The sequence below is a fragment of the Nothoprocta perdicaria genome, unplaced genomic scaffold (assembly GCF_003342845.1).
Source record: "Nothoprocta perdicaria isolate Ctin4 unplaced genomic scaffold, notPer1 scaffold_41, whole genome shotgun sequence".
Lineage (NCBI taxonomy): Eukaryota > Metazoa > Chordata > Aves > Tinamiformes > Tinamidae > Nothoprocta > Nothoprocta perdicaria.
This window is the reverse complement of record NW_020455655.1, coordinates 4,271,366-4,289,102: the sequence shown is the minus strand read 5'-3', so window position 1 is coordinate 4,289,102 and position 17,737 is coordinate 4,271,366. Positions and strand designations below refer to the sequence as shown.

The 17,737-nt window shown below is 39.9% G+C and overlaps 1 protein-coding gene across 1 annotated transcript in view; it reads left to right on the top strand.

Moving 5' to 3' along the window:
• Positions 1-17,737, top strand: part of HOMER2 (homer scaffold protein 2) — a 57,704-nt gene that overhangs the window by 33,937 nt on the left and 6,030 nt on the right. Inside the window, exons 3-6 of the mRNA XM_026045747.1 lie at positions 6,410-6,541; positions 13,509-13,601; positions 14,519-14,658; positions 15,811-15,967. Of these exons, the coding sequence (XP_025901532.1) occupies positions 6,410-6,541; positions 13,509-13,601; positions 14,519-14,658; positions 15,811-15,967 (522 nt within the window). The remainder of the gene's footprint in view (positions 1-6,409; positions 6,542-13,508; positions 13,602-14,518; positions 14,659-15,810; positions 15,968-17,737) is intronic.

Here is a 17,737-nt window from a genome sequence, read left to right as displayed (position 1 = left end):
TGTGTGTGCTGTGCCTGAAAGGAAAAAAATTCTAGTCAGATGTCAAAGCAAAAACGGGAGATTTTTTAGAGATTTAGACTGGGTGGAGGAGGTGGGAAACCAACTCTGCAGAGATGTTAATTACCTTAGGAAGAAAAAGAGTACAATGGAGTAGGTGTAGCAAGAGATTTACTTAATAGAATTCACATAATTATGAACCCACTTTTGTCGCTTTTAGACAGGCTCTCAATGAGGACTTTATAACAGAAATATTTTACCAGTGGAAAAACTGTTATTAGTCTTTTCATGGCGGGGGGGTGGGGGATAATCTATTTTTATCTCTCTCTTAATAAAGGAGGTTAAAAGCCACTTTGAACTGTAAAGCAGAAAAGTTTTTTTTATTGTTGGAGTTTTTTTTTTTTATTTATTGTAATAATGAGGTTAAAAATGGTTCACATCATTCACTACATTGTCCTACAAGTGATGCAAAGTAGATCTTTACCAAGAAAATAAATGTACAGTTGTAGAAATGGCCCTTTTCTCCACAAAGTTAGCAGCACCATCATACAATATAGTCCATCTATTCTGGGTGTTTGCATCTCTGTAGGGTAAGTTCAGGCTGAGAATTAGTTTGGATTGCAGCAAGTCATCTTTGAGTTCCACAGTGTTCTAGGATCTACGCACAGGGCATATGAGTCATTACAGCTCCCCTTCCTTCCACTCCTTCACACAGCAGATATAAATTATATGGTTACGGAAGCTTTCGGAATCCGGGGATGGGTGGAATGGCTCACCTCCCCATTAACTGTGGAGCTCAGAAAACTCATACAAGTGGCTGGCCAGATCCAGCCTTCAAAAAGAGCAAGGGGGAAACTACAGGCAGGTCAGCCTCTCCTCTGTCCCTGGAAAGGTGATGGAGCAGCTCATCCTAGAGAGCATCTCTAGGCATGTCAAGGAAAAGAAAGTGATCCAGAGTAATCAGCATGGATTCACCAAGGGGAAGTCATGTTTGATGAACCTGTGCCACATGCTCTGGGTGTCCCTGCTGGAGCAGGGAGGTTGGACTAGATGATCTCTAGAGGTCCCTTCCAACCTCAACCATTCTGTGATTCTGTGAAATGATCAGTACCCAGAGCAGGAGTCTGTTAGTAGATGTTGTCCTGGCACCAGCGTCCTTCATGTCTATTGAGGCCCCCAGTTACACATAAATGATGGAGATGAGCAAGGAGGAGCACTAAAACTGAGAAATTAAATCTGCTGGCCTTGATTTGCAAAACAGCTATGTTTAATCCTCCTGTATTCTAGGTGCACTGTTTTAGGCGATGGTTGTTTTTCTTTCTGCTGGAAGCTCTTACATTGCTGTGAGCTTGTCTTTGTGCTACTCCGGATTCACTTTGGTGAATCATGCGTGCCTCACGCTTATGCTCTTCCCCTCCTCCCCTTTTAAATAGCGTTATTTTGCTTAACAGCGTGTGTGTATGCTGACTGTGTAGTATTAAAAAGGAGATAATCTAGCATTACAAGTAAAGTGTTGGTGCAATCTAATATTCAGGTGCCAGAAAAGACTGCAAGTTGCAGTGCCTTTCTGGTTACAGTTGAAAAGAGACAAAACATACAGCTTAGCACCTTCATCATGAAGCAATTTGCCATGCTTTGTGCATAAGTTTATTTCATAATATCTCCTGTGTAATGTCAAACTCCCTTAATTTGTACTAATTTATTAGTGAGCAGATATTACATGAAGGTATCAGGAGAAATGCAAGGGATGATAGATAGTGAAGGATAGCACAAATCATGGGAAGAGGGCTTGGTATGTTCCATGAGGGAGTTGCAGAACATTTGGGATAGAGGGAGGATTTCTCTGCATATCCATCCCTGCCTCCTCATCTTTATATCCGGTGCTGCAAGCATTTCTGGTTTGTGTTTACTTGATGAGCTGGAAGAACGTGCTGAGCCTGTGGTAGCTGTGGCCAGAGGATTGGCAGCTTCTCCCTTTTTCAGTTCTGTTTTTAGACAGAGATACATCTTTATTGAAGTTCAGCAGCCTGGTGGGTTGAGGAAACTACATTCACAAGGGGCTGCAAAGTGGAAAGCACATATTCAGAGGTGTGAAAATGAAATGGGGAGGTTTTTGCTCTCTAGCTGATGTAGTGACTACTTAATGAGCCGATACTATGGCTTCATGCCTAAGGGCTTTTCTAGAGATGAAATTACTCCAGAATAATAAGTGATTTTAGGGGGAAATTCCAGAATAATTCCTAATTTGGCTTCCTTCTGCTGCAGGAAGAATAGGTCTGGGTGAATTGACTCATCCCCTGTTTGGCTGTCTCGTTAGAAGAATCGCGGCGACGCGTCCGCGCTGCCAGCTCTTGAGTGAGCTGCCGGCTCTGCCAAGCGCCGCCGCGAGCGTTTCCTCCTGCTCCCGGAGCCCTCAGCTCCGCTCGTCCCTCCTGTCACTCGGGCAGGCCCAGCCAGCGCTGCCAGGGCGTCTGCTGCGAGCCAGGCTGGCGAAGCCCCCACGGGCTCCGGGCTGCTGCCCTGCCAGCCCGCTAACGTGCACGGCCATTCGGGTAACAACTAGTGACTGAGGGAATGTGTTTTCAGGAGGTGGGTGACGACTTCTCCCTCAGTGCGGTGGTCTAACACGTAGCTGCAGTGCGGGGAGCTGCGAAGGGCTACCCAGTAAGTACTGGCTATCCTTCGACACTAGCATGCCCTAAAATAAAAGCTRGTTTTATATATGTACCCTGCTCATGTATTACGAGCTACATGAGCTGGTAATACATTTTTTTTTTCTTTCTACACACTTAGGTTTCCTTGTGACCTCTCTCTGGTTGATTGATTTATTTGGCAGTTTCTGTCTGTGAGAAGGCAGCGAGATGGGTGTGTTATGCTGTAGAAGTGTTGTATGCCAGCTTATTTGCATTCGTTTTTATCTGATGAATAGACATGGTGTGTTTTTTAAATGTCCAGAGCCATTTCAGGTTGATGTAGCCTTACCTTGCACTGTGGAAATTCTTGTGTGCCATCTTTAATGAAGGTTAAAGGGTTATTTTTCCCCCAAAGGAATTAAAATTAGTATGAGATTTTGTTTGGCTTATGCAGACCTATTGGGAACGTTCACCATCTGATACACTTGCATGTAGATGAAAGCAAAGGCAGATACTTCTTTTAACGACAGACAACCAGCTCAGTCAGTATGATGAATGAGTTTATTATTCTTGCAGGTGCTTATTATATTATGGTTCATCTTTGTCTTTGAGGAAAACTCTTTAACCACTTCAGGGACTGATCTCATTTGATTGGAGATTTATTTGGCTTTTCAATCCTTTAGTTCTGGATAAAAGTCCCTGAGTTCTTCAGTTTTCCATTCTATGTGTGTTATATGGGTGGTTGGCTGCCTTTTCTTTTCTTACAGGGTTAGGCTAATAGGTGGAAGTTGGGAATGGAGTAGAACCCACCAATTCCTTCTGTCAGGAGCAGCTTTTAAATCAGTGACCTCTTCTGTGCTTTTTCTTTCCTCATAATCCCTCTTTGAAACTTGAAAATTCTGATTCTTCTTTTTACCAAAAAAAAGAGATTTTTTCTCATTTTGGATGAATGTTGCTGCCTCAGTCGTCACAGATGCATGCCCTGCTTTCTGCCTGGGCAGGGAATTGAAGACATTGCCATGAATTCTCTCCTTCAGTGTAATGAAGCTGTGGTTGATCCCGCTTTGGGGCAGGGAATGGGCTCGGTTGCCTGTCAGGGCCTTTTCCACGCCCCACTTTTCATGTTTCTCTGAAACAATAATGCCAGTTGTCTCTGTCTCTCTCTCTTTCTCCCTCTCTCTCTCTCTCTCTCTCTTTTTTCTTTTTTTTTGGTAATATATTTTTAAAGACTATGCTTTATTCCTAAGTATGACCAACATGATTATTCCCTGGAGAAAGTAGTGTCTGTTTTTGAGAGGTTAGTGGATTTACAGGTTGGTTGAACCTGCAGGCTAAATACTGCTGAAATTTAATGTAGCAGCATCTTGMTGCTCATCTGAGGAGCTGACAGGGCGAGGATGAGGAGGGAAGACGGGGCAGCACAATATCCCACCCTGGAGCCAGCTGCTCCGAGCCATTGCCATGCAGCTCTAGTTCAAGCTCTTCTGTTTTCAACAAGGTTTCCACTTGTCCAAGAAACACAGGATTTCTGAAGCGCTTGACTGACAGAGAAAGGGGGTAAAAAAACCCCCAGACCCCGTTTCCAGGCAGTTTTACTAATTGCAGCCTATTGTAAATTTAACAGATGAACCATCAATTTCTTGAAGGTGTCTGATCACCACAGCCTTTTCTGGGATGCAGCTATGGCTGGAGGAAAAAWTAATTTCAAAGGTGCTTAGCTAACCTTTCTAGTTTCATTGCTAAATAAGATGTTTCTGCTTTACAGTTTGTGGACTTAATTATTTCTTTATCCCTTGTTTTATATTGCTGGACTCTGGTGTAAAAATATCTTCGTGTTTTATATAATGTGTGGSTGTGCTTGTGTATATATTTAGTAAATTATTATTGCAGAAAGAGTGGAAAAAAATATTGTTCTTATTGTCTACTCCCAGTGAATAAGACTTTTACCTTTCAGTAAAGGGGGTCATTTTATTGGATTTACTCTGCAGATATCTAATTCGGTATGTGCAGCAGAATTGAATTATTACTCTTAGCAGCTGAAATTTCAGGATATTTCAGAACTTCTAAAATAAATTCTATAACTTGACAAGTTAAAGATTTTGAAGTGGTTCCTGTGTCTGGAATTTATGTATAGCCCTTTCCTGAAAGCTTTTGGAGAACATCCTCGCTATTAGGAGCAGCTTTTCCTTCCTTTCTTGTGAGTTACTTATATCATGCAATCCTCATGTTGTCATRTGCATTTTGAATTGTCAAAACTATACATAAAATCTTGGAAGGTTTTAATTTTCCTGTAGTTTAGATATCTGAAATTGCTCTCAGATTCCGATTTCTTTCAGGTGAGAGATTTTACATGGGCTGCATTTCTGTTGTGTGACTTGTCAGCAGGAGAGTGTATCTGGGCAACTCTATTTATACCTCCACCTGGGAGCGAGCCTTGCAAAAATGTTTCCGCTCTGGAAGCTTATTTGTGTGTGTGGGCTGCTCTGGTGGAGATGTCACCTCTCACCCTTTATTATTCTGATTCTTTCCATACAGAAAACAGCTTTATGACTATCATCCCCCAGCTCTGTTTTGATTCTTTTGGTAAAACTTTCAGAGGGAGGTTTTCAGAATCCTTCGTAATCCATTAGTTTTGCATGCAGTAAGGTGACGCAAAAGCCATGCCAACGCAAATTGCAGGAAATTGTATGTTTATTTGAAAGTGATGATGTAAAGAGAGAGAACCACTGAAGCTGAACAATTTGTAAGAAAGAAAATAAAAATACCAACACAAAAGCTAGAAGTTAGGAAAGGAGGCAAATAAGGATCTTTCTCTGGTGAGTTTAATTCACACTTTTTGCTAAATATAAATGATAGCTTAGGAAAAAAATACTTGGAGTACATAGTAAATGACGTTGCCAGGATACTTCCTGATCATGTTAATTAAATTGTCCCACAGATTTGGCTTAATTACTGCATAATTTGCATATTGAAAATGATGGTACGCCTTACTAAAGAAAGCTCCTATTCTGTTCGAGAAAGAACCTTGTACAGGAATTCATTTCCAAGGGAAAGAGTCTCAAGACTCAGACTATCATAGAGTCTCAAGACATCAGACGAGAAAGCTAAGGTTTTTGGTAATGAACTGACACATATCTCACTCCTTTTTGCAGGATCACAGTTTATGCTTTGCAGCTTCTACTAAGTTCCTTGGGAACATCCTCCCAGCAGCCTTGCTCTTGTTGGCTGTTCCTTCAATTAGATGAACCGCTGTTGCTTGGAGGCTACTTGTAGTGCAATAGGTATTAGCTAACTCATGTAAAAGCACAAGAAATGCTATCCTGAAGAGGCCTGCCTTTGACACTATTTATGCATTGCTAGTGATGTTCTTTACCACCCTCCCAAGCTAACTCCATTGTTATGCAAGGTATCCTATTCTTCATATATTTTGAGGGTTTTTTTTCCCTTCTCTGACATATTTCAGGCATCCTACTCTGCAGCAGGATGAGGCTAAATATGGCTTGTGCCTCAGCTATTTATTTGAGTTGCCATTTCAGTGAAGTCCCTGCAGCAGTGTTGAACTGCAGTACTCAGTAGTACTTTGGAAAAAAGAGCACAAAGTTTAAAAAATCCTGAATTGGGACAAACTATGAAACTGTTTCATAAAAGGGAAGAATTCTTCATAAATACTGCAATTTCCAAATTTAGATTGCAAATTGCTCTGAATTATCTGTTGCTAGGATATGCAGTTCCTGAATGACTTCTGTTTTTTGATTCTTTTTTGATTTGTTTTTAAACAGGTGATCATAAACAGCACAATTACGCCTAATATGACCTTTACTAAAACATCGCAGAAGTTTGGCCAGTGGGCAGACAGCAGAGCAAACACTGTATTTGGTTTGGGCTTTTCTTCTGAACAGCAGCTGACAAAGGTAACTGAAACACTTCTGAACTGAACACTTTATTTCTGAAAAGACTGTCTTGTTTCTTCAGAATTAGGAATTGTACATATTCATCTGATAGGAATCTCTTCTAAACTGAATATTTCTGCAAGTCCTTTTCATTTTAGTTAGTTCAAGTTGACCACTTGAGATTAGCTATTTAGTGTCTGCTTGTATAGAAGCAGACAGTATTGCAAACTTTCTGGTCAAAACTATAAATCAAATCTCATCACTAATGATGGTTATAGCAAAGTGATCTTGACTGTATCTTGTCCAGATGGCTGAAAACATCTGTGTTGTCAGATGTTTCCAGAAAAAAAAAGACTGAATTTAATAATATTTTTCGATATTCCCTGATCTATATGGTAATTTCAGATGAAAGCTCTCTAAAAGCAATGTAAAGTAAATCCCTAATATACCAGGAATTGTCAGAATAAAGACTACCTGGACACCTCTAGCTTCAGTTCTGTGCAGGATCTTTGTGTTGGTAGTAATTTTTGTGGAGTAGACTTTGACCATCACATAGGATTGTGTAATTGTGTAATTGTGTAATTGTGGATTACACAAGACTTTAACTTAGAATCCTGTGTGGGAGCCAAGGGTTAATGTGAACAGAACCCTTAATTTCCAGTATTCAAGTGTTAAGGTTGTGTCTTCTCTCAAGCATCAGAGAAGTTCAAGGAACRTAGAACTGCCTTTTTGAGATTAGAAGAGCAGTGCTGAAACAGCTTCAAAAATCAATGTTTTGATGAGTTGCTGTTATTGATGGCTAAACCAGCTAGTGAGTATTCAGCCCCCATAGCTTTCTTTTTTCCCCTTGATTTTGCAGTTTGCTGATTTCCTCAGCTGTGTCGATACAACTGTTTGTAGGACCAGTCTCTTGGTAGCAATGATAAATTGATCTGGGTTAAAATGCTACTACTACTTTGGCATTTCAGTTCAGTAGCTTCATTTGCAGCACAGACCCAAAGCTGTTTTGTCCCTGAACTGAGCAGATGCTGGTGACTAATGACAGGGAAGTGGGAAAGAGGAGCCAGCTTTGCTGTCAGAGCCAGCATCCCTCCGATCTACACCCCAATATGCTCTTGCTGTTCATGCAACTCGTCCCTTTCGACAGGGACTTGCTATGGTCTAGAGTCTAGAGCTACCTCATGTAGTAAATAACCAGCAGTTCAAAATGCATGCACTGTCCTTAGAGTAGYAGTCTTGCCAAACACTCATCAAGCAGTTGAACTGTTTGTTCATGCTGTAAAAGGCACTGATTATCTAACACATAGTTGACACTTTGAGCATGGCTATTTGGTGGCAGGTTTTATCAGTTAACTAAACATTGTGTCCTTGGACATGATACACGATCCCTTGTGTTGCTCTCTTCTTGAATCCTTTGGTTGAAAGGAAACAGAAGAGTAAGATTCATGTAGTGTTTAAAATAACAAAGGCAAATCCCTGCAATTTAAAGGAAGACCGTTCTGTCAGTTGAATTACATGTAGTATGAACTTACATTTTCCAAAAAGCTACATTTTTTGCAAGTATTTCGTAATGCCAAGTGTATTTCACTTTACTTGTAGAATCACTTTTGGACTTGGAATGTCCATAGAGGTACCAGGGCAGTAATCTGGTGTCTGGTGAGATGTTAAGATCGCCCAAACACATATAAAATTGCTATTTTAAAAATGAAATCCTACTGATGGTAACACATTATGATACTTTATGTGAGCTATGATACTTAATCAAACGTAGAAGACTGCTCATTTCATATGTGCACATTCTTYACTCCCATGAGACAGAGGTGTTTAACAAATAAATTAGTGGGCCTATATGGGAGGATTTAAATAGACCTGGGGGAATATGGTTTGTTTTAAGTAACAGGTAAGCATGCTGCAATGTAACATTTGTACTCAGAATTAAAGAATTAGCACCTTAGGACAGTATTTTTTAATCTTGGGTCACAGAAGTCATTCCTCTTCAGTGTGAGAGGTGACTCCATGTACCTGGGACCTGGAAGGGAGTAAATGTGCAGTGCAGAGCCATGTGGCACCGAAYAGAGGATGGGCCAGCCAGGCATGGGGTAGGTTTGGAGCACCTTGCCTCCTACTCAGAGAGATTTGACCATCATCTTCTGAACTGTCCAAACGTATACTTAAAATAAACTTAATGCTGATCTGTAAAAGCCCTGCAGCGGCTCTTTCATCTACATGCAGCCAGAGTGGTGCCAATCTGAAGTAAACCCATAGTGAAACCCATATTGTGTGGGTACAGAGCCCTTCAGCAGCTGTTTAACTCTCCAGAGCTGTTTGTAGATGTGTTTGCACTGCACTATATGCTAAATGTACTTGGAGCCTTTTGCATCATCCAGCCTTCTTACCTATGGATGCCAGAACTTTCAAAGTCAGCAGAAAGCCTATTTTTGGTCCAAATGCTGGAGAATCATGGTTTAAGGGGCATTTTTGAGAAAATGAATCGAGATAAATGTTAGAAAACCTGGGTTATTAATACTATTCAAAGGGATGGGACAAAGATATCACTTATCATCCATGCTTCTCAGTTTAATTATTGAACCATTAGTACAAAAGATCAGGGATGATGAAGAGATTACAGAAGTATGAGTGTACTGGGAATAGTAAAATCAAGTTTCGTTTTATGCCAATATCATTATGCTTTTATACAAGATATAAATAAGAGCTTGCCAGCTTTACTGGAAATAATTGAAGCTTTTAATCAGGATTCAAGAGGACAGACTAAAACTCTTCTAAACCAGAGATCAATAGCCTTGACTTAAAAAAAAAAAAAAAAGTCTGAAAAATGTCTCTGGAAAACAGTGAATAATAATGAGATAGGAGAAGAGATTAGCACACCTACAGACTTGTGCATTTTTAAGAATATTGGTTGGCCTAATAAAAGATATTATCTCTTTCTAATACTTTGCTTCTCTTGAGATATTTAGGCATTAATCCATACCTGTAGGGACAAGCAGTTCAAATTAAACATGAGCTGTTAATGAAAACTGCATGCAGTGACCTAGTAACCTAATTACCATTCACATTGATTGGGACTACCCCAGTGCTTAAAAGTATGATCCAGATCAGGGTCCGTCTTTCTTCTCCCAGGACTTGCTGCCCCCTCCTTCCTTCCTTCCTACCCCATGTCAGAAAGGTCTCCAGACATGRTTGCTACAGGCAACTCAAAACGGAGTTCCTGGTGTGCCTGGGCTGATGCTGCGACAGTAGCAATGTGTTTTGCAAAGGAAGCCGTTAACTAAAATTTCTGCTGTCATTCAGGATGCTTTGACACAGACCCGGCAATCTCGGGAGCAGCAGGTAGGCGAGGGCACAGGGATCTTGATTTATGCACATGAGAAACTCAGGAAATGTCGCTTCCTGCAGATTTCTTGGTTTCTTTAAACCAACTCTGCGGATTATAAAGCAACTGCATCCAACATACGGGAAGTACTGGGCCTTTAGTTTAGATTTATGCATGTGTGTACTGCATGTGCACTACCTGCCYAGCATTAAATGTAGGACCATGGCCCGTCCATCTGCTGGGCTCTGCCATCAGTGGCACAGTTATTTGCTAGTGCAAATTACCGGTGCTTTTTGGAGCCCATAGTCTTGTCCCCCCTGCTCTGCGTGAGACTGAGGGCACCCTGCAGCAGCCCTGTGTGGGCCATGACCGGGGGACTGCAGCGCTCACAAGCTGTGGCTGTTGTGTTGCCTGGCCGTGGCCTTCCTGCAAGGGAGAGTGCGATGAAGTATTTATGAGGCTGCTTCCAGGGGGAGCAGCTGCCTCATGTATCTGACACTAGCACCATTTGTCAGGAGGAGAAAGAAAATGTAATGCCAGATCAGGGGCTTAAAACTTACACATAGAAAATAATGCTTCTTAGTGTATAAAATGTTAAGAAAGTCTGTTAAATATATCTATTTCTCTGGGTGACAAGCTGTCTCCAGATTTGAAAAGCCTTTAAATAATTTGTGCAATATATGGTAACATCTTTGAGTCCCAATAAATTTCACTGGTAAGATTCATAATCAAATGCAATGTTCATGTGTTACAGCATCCTTAAATTGAAAGACCTTCACAAGCCTTGGGAGCAACATATTTTTTCCATATTGCAGATTGGTCTCAGAGCTTCCCAGGGCATTGGAAAAAGCACTATATAGTCTATAGTGCTATTGGGCTCATGTGGCAGCAGCGTTCTAATTTTGGGCAGCTTTGTCTGCCCAAGGACAAGGATGAGGAGGAGGGAAGATTAAAGGTGCAATGATTAGTAAGGAGGAAGAACATGATGATTTTTCAGTTGGTTTCAGGTATTTATACACATTCATAGCCCGTGAAACCCCAGTTAACATGTCTTCCTTTACTAAGTGAAGACTACTTCATTTTCTAAAGGGCAATTTCCTATTTCTCTCTGCTGTTGTAACAGTTTGATAGCTCAAAGCCAATTCAGGTCTTGGAGATGATACCTGATTTTTTCAGTATTATTTATTTGTCATTCACTTGTGTTCAGGGCATAATACAGCCAGTTAGTGGCAGGAAAGTGTCTCTGCTTTCCGCCAGTTGGACACCACGACTCTGCCATGTCCCTCRCCGGTGGCAGTGGGATCTCGGTGCCATCAGAAATGCCTTGCCTGTTGCTGTAGCAATTAGCAGGGGTGATGCTATGAGGTTTGGGCTGTCACCATTGTGATTTTGCACTCCGAAGAATCATCAAGTGAAAGGCTTTAATTTCATAACGAGCCAAGTGAACCTGGGTAGCTTTCAGAAATAGTCAAATCTGGCAGGTAATAATTAGCCAAGAATAWTACAGAAGAAACACCACAACTCTTTATGGACTGACTATTTCCAAGTGTATGCAGTAAACAACAAGTAGGTACAGTCTTTCACTGCAGTTTCTGTTACAGGAGTCTTTACATTTGTGACCATAGTAGGAGTTAATTTTGTCTCTTAAAGCCCAGTATCGGTGAAAAAATCACTTGTAGGTACTTAATTCTAAATGTAAATGTAGTAAATGAATGTACTGGTAAACTGTGGACTTGAATGAAATCTGGTATGAAATGAGATCATTATCAGTTTTGTATTAAAGATAAGTTTGTCTAGTTGTATATACCATTTTAATGATGGAAAATGTCCTTTTTTTTCCTGAGCTTACATTATTTTTCAGAGCAGTCCAGTGTGTTTTATGAAGATAGTTGAATAAGTCAAATTTGATAGATGACTTCTAATTCTTTTGTCTTTTCATATCTCATATAGCTCACGAAGAACCCTCATAATTTTTTCATGATTGCCTATAAAGATTTATTGTAACAGAATGATTTAAAATAGCCCTTTAGCCATTTGCAGAAAATCCCAAGTGTAGAACTTGCTGTTGACACAGTATCTTAGAAATAATCAGTTCATTCTATATGTTGTGTTACAGCGGAAGTTATATTTTATATAGAAGTTGGGTTAAATCTCTCAAAGCGAAAAGGTAATGAAGTTGTTCCTAATGATCTTTATGTTGCTACAAAGATAATCAAATCACTTGTGTGCTGCCTGCACAGCCCGATAGATAGAAGCACTTTGCATATGCAATTTCAGCTGTTGTGTAGAAAGCAGCTGGATTCAAGAGCTCAGTCCTCACTCATAAGCATTATGACAGGCTGGAGTCCACAGCTCTTCATAAGGAACACTTGAAATTTCACTTGGCTTTGCAAATGTGTGTGTGTGCCCAGGAGACTTTAGGAATGATATGTAGGTATTTGTTGGTGACCTCCTTTCTGTGTGCTGATAAAGAATATAGGTACCTCCTCATTCACATGCAAATTTATCATAGAACAGGTGGAGAATATTAGTTTTATCAGTCTTTATAGTCATAGTATCTTACTGAGAGTTAAGGGTGCTGAATTTTAGCCGTAAATCTAAAAGAAAATAGTATTAGCAAGTGGATGACGATTCTTCCTATTCCTTAACTATGAAGGGTGGTTTCTCTTCCTCCCTCGGGCCCCCGTCCTTCTCCTGCTGTTATTTACAATTTTGTTATAAGCAGTCTGAATTATTGGAGTATATAGCAGAAATCCTTTTTATTCAGAAAGTGTGCAGTGAAAGATCTATTTGGGAACTTGTAAGTGTTTTTTTCCTTTCTAGTGTTTGAGTTTCAAAAGCAAGTAAACAAAACTGCTTTGGCAGAAAGAAGAAATAACCCATTTTTATAGTGGATGCTTCTTAGGGAATTTTTTTCTGTCTTTTCTTTCATTTTTGCATTCTTCCTTTTAAAACGTTGCTTGTGGTGCAAGCCCTGCAACTCCCAGTAGCTTGGATAATGCTGGTGTTTCAGAAGCGACAGACTGGCTTAGGAGCAGATGTCCCGCAGCATCTCATAAAAATAGGATAATTAGTTTTCATCTTTGCTTTCCCCCGCCTACCCCTGTTAGACAAAACCTCCTTACAGGAAGCGTTCAAGCCTTCTCTTTTCCTGAAGTCTTATGTCTTTATTTTTTGCCAGTGATAAGAATATTAGCTGTCACCAAAAAGTGACAGATTTACATATGGGCCCTTGGCTGGTTCAGACCTGACTTGCTCAGCACTGCCTTGCTTGCAGTCCTGCAGGTATCTTGTGAACTCATTTGCCTTCTTTAATTARATTTTCTCTTAAGAACAACAGTCTTTTATTTTTCTTCCCTTTTTATTYAAACTTACCTCTTTTATGCTTTAAGTTTTAAAGTACATCCTTTTTCTCCATGGATTTTTACCTAGAGAGATGCTATCCCTGTTCTAGAGGCAATACTGCCATTCCTCTTTGGAGGCAGCCACCCTGTCTTTAAGGCAAAATGCTTTTAAATAATGATCAAAATTAGTTGTTCACTGTTAGACTTGTATCTCTATACCTCTGCATCTGTCTGTAGAATATAGAGATAGTAATCGGAATAGAATTAACAGGTCACATACCATTTTAATAAATATATTTCATGYATTTTGTAGTTTGCAGAAAAATTTCAAGAAGTAAAAGAAGCAGCCAAACTAGCAAGAGACAGATCTCAAGAGAAAATTGAAACCTCAAGCAATCATTCACAGGTTTGTAATTTATCTTAATACCTGTATGCCTATAGGATAAATGATTTAAAGCAAAATTTTCTAATGGACTGTACCAGCTTCTGACAGCAAACTTAAAGTATGTAAGATGAAGATTGCTGAAGGTAATTGTCAACTCTTGGGCATTAACATTGTCAGAGGAGTAATTTTCATCTATCCGTATCCTTTGCCTTCGTTTCAACATCTTTTTCTGCAGTTACTGAGCTCCTGTAACTTTCATAATAACAGAGAACGCTACATATCATTTGGTTTATACTGCTACATGTAGTCTGGATCACCAGAAAGTAAGTCACAGAATAGTGTTTCAGCAGGTAATTGATAGGATATATGGAGGTATTTCTTGTTTCCACTAGTGGAATATACTTTTGGAGGAGTTCGGTGTGCAAATATATAGACTTATTTTGTTGTCATAGTGTAGTTCATTGTCAAAAAGTGATGAATTGAAAGTTGTGATGTAGAAACAGACAGCAGTGAATGTTTGGGAGAAGCTTATGTTGTCTATTTGTGTAATATTCTTTTCTAGACAGCACACCTTACTACAGCAAAGTGCCTCCAAATCCGGTGATAACTTTTATTCTCACAAAGTGAGGCAACAGTGTTGTCACGATCCCTCTATAACCATTTTACTATGATTTCATAAGCACAGCATTAGCTAAGAACAAAACTTTTAAGAATGAACCCATGTTTATTGGGAGTTCTTGGTTTATGCTAGTATTTGGAGAAAAATTAGATTTTCTTCAGGAGAAAGGCAGTTGCATGATCAGAAAAATACMGTTAAAAGTAGGTGAATGTTTAGCCTTGCAGTTGTGCTGCATTTGCTTCAGAGCAATCCAAGCTGTTTTGAGGGTGACAGGGGAGGCTCCAAGAAGGCTCATGTTAACTTATATGTTGTGTGGCAGGAATCTGGGCGAGAAACACCATCTTCCACTCGTGCATCCAGTGTGAACGGCACAGATGATGAGAAGGCGTCACATGGTGGTCCCACTGATGCACATCTGAAGTCTGAGAATGATAAATTAAAAATTGCACTAGCCCAAAGGTGAAGTTTCTTTAATGCCTAAATTGCATTGAAATAGTTCGCTATAATTACCTGATAGTTAATAGTATTAATAGAGATTATTCAAATGTAATTGCATAAATTTAAAATAATGCAGCAGAATGAGTGAATAAACAGATTTTAGTAAGTGCCTCCTGGTATCCAGTTGGCAGATACTTACTAATTATTTTTTTCCTGATTTAGTCCATGATGAGATAAGATCTCTTTTACTCCAATGGCTCCAGCTCATGCAGCCTCTTTCATATGAGAAGGCATAACATTTAGACCAGTGGGGAGCAATTGCTCCTGATAAMATGTGAGACCAATCTTCTCTTCCTTTTTTAGCTTGCTAGATATATTTCTCCTATGAAAAGAAATAGGGTTATTTAATTACAAAAGAGAATAAGCCCAACTATTAAAATTCAAAACGTGAAATGTATGTTTTATTGTAGTTTTTAAGTCTATGGGGTATATTTATAAAGCTGAAGACAGTGTCCCCTGAAGTTGTGGTTTGTGCTATTTGCTTTGATAAATTATTTGAAAATGCTGAGAATAGTAATTTGTAGTAAAAATAGAGCAATTGGAATGTGTGAAGTCATTACATTAAAATGCCATAGTTCTCTTTCTGGGATATTATGTGCCATGAATACCTCTTGTGTCTGACTATATCTGTAAATTAAAAAAAAAAATTAAACTACTCCTAAAGCTAATTAAGAATTAAGGCAGGAGCAACAGCACTATACAGTGAGCAATTCTAAGGTTTCATGTTTTATTTGAAGTGCATCATTCTTTTTACTGAAATTTCAATAGCATAACCCATTTCAAACCATCTGCTCATTCTTACTGCTAAAAACACCTCCACAGACAAGTAGCAGGTAGTTTATAAGGAGTTTCAAAGCCTCCTATTCACGCTCTGACCTCTTTGTCTATCCTGTAGCTTGAAGATTTGTGGAATTAGTTGATCAATTCTTGTCCATTGCTTATCACTTCTGTAGCTTAAGACTGAACATAAAAAAAAAAATTGGGAAAAGATATGTGCATCTGAGTGCAGATTATTGGGACATCACTACACACTCAGCCACCTGTCATTTAGGTAAGGAATAACAATATATAGGATTAAGGTTAAGACACCTAATGGCTTCCTGTTGTTCTCAGTTCATCCAATGTAAAGAAGTGGGAGACGGAGCTGCAGACGCTGCGGGAGAGCAATGCCCGGCTGACCTCGGCGCTCCAGGAGTCTGCTGCCAGCATCGAGCACTGGAAGAAGCAGTTCTTGGCTTGCAAGGAGGAAAATGAGGAGCTCAGGAACAAGGTAGCCCCAATGCACTGGCTATAGTCCCATGAATGCCAGAGAACCCTCCTGCCTGGGGCCTGTACTCCTCTTAGAAAGCACTMAAATGTCAAAGCAGAGTGATTTTAGAGTGGTAGTCAAAAATAGCACCAATGCTGCAATGCAGCCACAAAGTTCCAATTTTCATGATTTTTTTTAGTGTGGATACAAGTATATATATAATTAAAAGAATATAGTGAGAGTGTTAAATGTATTTGGAAGAACTGTCCCCAACACACTTTCAGCACTCTTATCTGAGGCAGAGCGTACCCACAGGAAAGGCATCTCTCCCAAGTTAGTCACTCCTTCCTTTATTCTTTCTCTTGGATTTCTGCTGCTTTATCTTTTTTACTGTGTTAGGAGACTTTGTCTTTGAAAGGGAAGCAGATGAGTTGTTCCATGTGCTTCCAGCATGCAGGGAAGTTCAAAGGGGACCCGTGCCGCTGTGTCACTTGAGGCTCCCAGCCCCTTGATCTGGGAGACTTGCCTGTTTGTAGGGGCTGCTGACAAGAGTGATAGGTCAGAAGGGCTTTAAAGGAAAAATTACTCTTGCATACTCCTTTCAAAGATCATTTAAATATTGAGTGAACAGAAGAAATAGTTACGGCATGCTTACTCATAAAATAAAGCTGGGAGTCACTAAGTGTTAGAAATAAATCCCACAGGTAGACAGAAGAGTGAGAACATGAGGTAGGCTTTTAACCTTGCAAGTGCAAATCAAAGGGCAGGGCTGAGAAACCAATCAGTCCTCCAGCTCTCACACAGAGAGCATTGTATCCTGAAATGTGCAAAAATCATTGCAAAAAACCTTCCCCCCACCCTTGCTGAGCGTATTGCTCAATAGCGTAATACTAAGAATGAGCATGGGTCACAAGAGAGAACAACCAAGAAGCATAAATTCAGATTTACAAAGCCTCAGTTCAGAGTAGTCAGTGGTACTGCCACTAAATACAGTGCTGGCTATCAAAGCCAGTAACYGCCCCTCAGGGGCAGCACCAATCTGAATACAAGTGGAACTTGCTCTCCATGAGCACAGCTAGTTGCAATAATCCCGCTCTCAGATTTCTCTGAAGATAATTCCCTGATAATTTATATGTTATAGAGCTCAAATTGTCTGAGTCTGAGTTGGATTTTGGGGATTTTTTTGTTTGTTTGCTTGGTGCTTATTTTGCTTTCGAAGACAGGAAGGAACTTCATGCCTTTTGTATGTCAGTAAGCTGCAAATGMGGTTTTCAGTGCTGGAATGGATCCAACTTGTCTCTCAGTACTCAAATGCCAAATGGAGCAACCTTTCCTTAAGCAGATATCTATTTGCATATATTTTAGGTATGATGATAATTCAGAGATCAAATCAGAGCAGTATTTTGAGTTAATATAGATCATTGACTAACTGGTATTACTTTGACATCAACAAATTAATATTAGTTGTAAGATGATGTAGATTCTGAATCCAGTCAGCTTTCTAGATAGAAGTGAAAAACAAGAACTGTATAAGAAAATAGCATGACTTGCTGTGTTGTTTTTTGCTTTTCTGTATTGCTACAGAGAAGTTGTTCTTACTGACATTACCTGATGAGATATGTCACTTCTCAAAGGCTGTGGCCTAGGATGAGGAGACTGTCAGAGCATGGCCTTATTATAAGTGACTGCAAGGTTACTGTAGCAGTGACTGGTCAGGCTGTTTGCAGCCATTCAGTAACTCAGTCTATATTTTCTTGTACAGAGAATTTTTTGAGCCTTTTCYCCAAGCAG